The sequence below is a fragment of the Ipomoea triloba genome, chromosome 13, assembly GCF_003576645.1.
Source record: "Ipomoea triloba cultivar NCNSP0323 chromosome 13, ASM357664v1".
Taxonomy (NCBI): domain Eukaryota; kingdom Viridiplantae; phylum Streptophyta; class Magnoliopsida; order Solanales; family Convolvulaceae; genus Ipomoea; species Ipomoea triloba.
In genome coordinates, this window is record NC_044928.1 from 31,817,744 (window position 1) to 31,821,424 (window position 3,681).

Genomic DNA, 3,681 nt, shown 5'->3' on the forward strand with positions numbered 1-3,681 from the left:
CTTGCCTCTCTACATGTGAAAGAGATCAGAATATCTAAGCTATACAATTCAAACTCCTCTCTATAAAAGAGTATTGCATATATACTAGTGCAAATCTACTCTCCTATCCCATATAGACAAAGGCCCTGTTTGATAAATAATCAGCCAATTTTGGCTTATTTGACCACTATTAGTTGGTAAATAATAAGCTTTTTGTAACTCCAAAATGCCAAAATTCAAAAGGCTACTCAAAGCAGCATTTTCAATTAGTTTTTTGAGCAAAAAATTATACCAAACAGCCATCAGCTAACAGCTAATTTATCAAACAACTTTCTACAATCAGTCAATGTTATCAACAAATCATACCTTCTAACCCAAACAGCCAACCCAATCAGCCAACAGCCATTTATCAAACAGGACCAAAGGCTTCTTCCAAGCCCTTTTCACCTTCATTTTTAACTCAAATGAGTCTATTTTGAAAATTAATTTTTTATTATCTATTATCCGTTTTGAACGTACAAAATAATATATTAATTTTTTCCCGACCTAAATTGAAAGTAGACCTCGCCAATATTTGTATCACAAAATAGTCACTTAAAATGTTGTTTTATGCATGCTCTCCTTTTTTAATCATAAGTGCATGACAATGAGTGCTCGATTGGCTCAACTCTCCTCTTAAATATATGTAATGTGTAGGTTAAAGACAATATAATCATCATTTAGAAAGAATTGCATATATATATCGTCCTTGGTTTTAAAAGTTGATTCCATTTAGTGATTCTATTAGATCCCATTGTCCTAATTTCCCCCACCAGATCCTTCCATTTCATGCGACGACAAAAAACCTGCCCCCATTTAATCCCCCGGCCCCCTTCCTCAGCTCAGCTCCCACGACAGAAACCCACAGTTTAATGTCCTCAACACATCTAACAATTAACACAAAAACAAAAAAAATTTCTCAAGAGAAAAAAGAAAGCAACCAACCATAAATCTCCATTATTTCAGTTTCAGCTATGTTGATGAGCATCCATGATCCTGTTGCTAGCACCAATTACCCAGAGAAAATGCGAAGATGCCAAGAATATATTGAAGCCCTTGAAGAAGAACGGCGCAAGATTCAAGTTTTTCAACGTGAACTCCCCCTTTGTCTTGAGCTGGTCACTCAAGGTACCCCATTTGCATAATCGCATGTGGTTTGATTTTTCAAGAAATAATCCTCGTACCGTACGTGTTTCAGAAGTCAGAACTAACGATATATGTTCATCTGACTGTTGAGATCATGATCATATATATATACTTACACATATGTAGTAATTTTCAAATTTGGAAATAACCATTCTAATTTAATTTTTTTTTTTTTTTTGGAAATTTAATTTTGAGCAGCAATAGAGGCATACAAGCAAGAATTGTGTGGAACGAGGAGTGGGTGTAATTTGAATGGGCAATCTGAGTGTTCTGAGCAGATTACATCTAGTGATGATGAGGGGCCTGTGTTGGAAGAATTTATTCCTTTGAAGAGGGCTTCATCATTATCTCAGGAGGAGGAAGATGATGAACAACAATCTCCTAATAAATCCACAAATCATAGGATTGATGATGATGATGACAACAATAATAATAATGTTGATTCCAGTGATTATTCCTCCAAAGATGGCAAGAACAGTACTGATGACAAGGTTTCCAAAAAACAAGATTGGCTTAGATCTGCCCAGCTTTGGAATCAGTCATTCACAGATCCAACCCCTAAAGAGGTAATTAATCTCACTTCCAAGCTTAAATTGCATCTATCTGAGTTAGTTAAGGTAGGTTTCTTTACATGTTTATCTTTATTAATTAATTGTATTGTGCTGGAAGAAGTAGTGTCGTGGGGTATTAATTCTCTTAGTTCCACAATATATATATGGTTTTGATTTATTTTTTTTAAAGTTTATTTTGTGTTTTGTTTGCGTGGATTAATATAGGAATCTCCAAGCAATTGCAAGGCGGCGGTGATGGGAGTGAAGAGGAATGGGAGTGGAGGAGCGTTTCATCCGTTTAAGAGAGAGAAGAGCGCCGGAACAAGCTGCAGTGACGCCGTGCAAACGCCAGCCAGTACGCCAGCGAAGACGGCCGGCGAGGGTAACGGCGGCGGTGGAAGTAAGAAGGAAGAAAAGGAAACACAGTCGCAGAGAAAGCAAAGGCGGTGCTGGTCGCCGGAGTTGCATAGAAGGTTCTTGCAAGCCCTCCAACAACTCGGTGGTTCACACGGTACGGTAGACCACAAATTATATTAAAAACTCGTCAAATCACAAATTTTGCTTTAATTTACACCGAATTAATTAAATATTATTTCCGTGAATGAATAGTAATAAAGCTAAATTTCTACAACGCCTTAATATTTAAATTATTAATTTCCATAAACAAAAACTACTTTTATTTCCAATAATGTCATAACTCATAATGTCATATTGTAATTAATTTTCTTTAAGAAACATCGCTCATGTATGTTGCTATGCCTCTACTATGTGGTCCAATGCACAGTACTCTAAAGTCTATTATTATTATTATTATTATTATTATTATTATTATTATTATTATTTAGCGTTTAAATCTTATGCTAATAAATTGTGCAGTTGCCACGCCAAAACAGATCCGGGAATTAATGAAGGTGGATGGGCTTACAAATGATGAAGTTAAGAGCCACTTGCAGGTTTGTGAATATATATAGACTATTATTATTATTATTGTGGAATGGAGTTTGCAATAAACAAAGAAGTAAAAAAGTAAATTTAGAGGTCAAAACTTTTGAGCTTCATCACCGGTTACTTTTGTAGAGAATCCAAGAATGGCAATAAATAGTTGAACCTAACTTTAACGTTATTGTTACTTGTACAAGAATGGATCTTAGATCTTGGGTGTTCTAGAAACCATAAGAATATTCCACTATATGTTATTTTCTTTTATTTACGGACTACATTATTTTTAACGAAATAATCCTCCAGCCTATGTTGTTATTGTCGTATGTTACAGAAATATCGGCTACATACTAGAAGACCAACTCCGTCCATTCGCAACAACGGTAGCCAGCAGCAAGGACCACAATTTGTTGTGGTGGGGGGAATTTGGGTGCCGCCACCGGAATATGCAGCGGCGATGGCAGCTCCGGCGACGTCCGGTGAGGCTGCTAATTCAAATGGAATATACGCGCCGATCGCCACCACACCAAAACAAGGTCAACAAAATGGAATTCCATTTTCCGGTGAAAGAGGCAGCCATAGTGAAGGCGGCGGAGCACGGCGTTCTGACTCACCCTCCACCTCTTACTCAACGCACACCACCACCACTTCCCATTCTTCCTAAGACTAATAATTTTTCGTTGTACAAATTTTGTTTTCTTGGAGTGTGTAAAAGAGTTAACATTTTTGCAATCAATCGTCTCCATCGGCATGTAATGTTAATGGGTTACATATTATGAAATATATAAATAAAGAAGAAATTATAGAGTTGTTTTTTATTTCAAATTTCAGATTTTCCTACCTTAGCTTGTTTAAATTTCTTAATTTTATGTTATATAATAATAAAAATTTACATGCATCAATTGTCTAAATATTTTTGAAGAGTTTAATAGTGATATATGACCCAAGTTAATAGCGGTTAAATAACTATTAGGTGATTGGGTTTACGTTTTGAAGCAATAAGTTATTACAAAATGTCATATTGATG

At 35.8% G+C, this 3,681-nt stretch overlaps 1 protein-coding gene across 1 annotated transcript; it reads left to right on the forward strand.

The window, feature by feature from the left end:
- Positions 1-737: 737 nt before the first annotated feature.
- Positions 738-3,479, forward strand: LOC116001960 (transcription factor HHO3-like). The gene is made up of 5 exons (XM_031241939.1): positions 738-1,146; positions 1,363-1,730; positions 1,941-2,226; positions 2,592-2,668; positions 2,989-3,479. The coding sequence occupies exons 1-5, from the start codon at positions 993-995 to the stop codon at positions 3,316-3,318; spliced, it is 1,215 nt and encodes a 404-aa protein (XP_031097799.1). The 5' UTR covers positions 738-992; the 3' UTR covers positions 3,319-3,479.
- Positions 3,480-3,681: the final 202 nt, after the last annotated feature.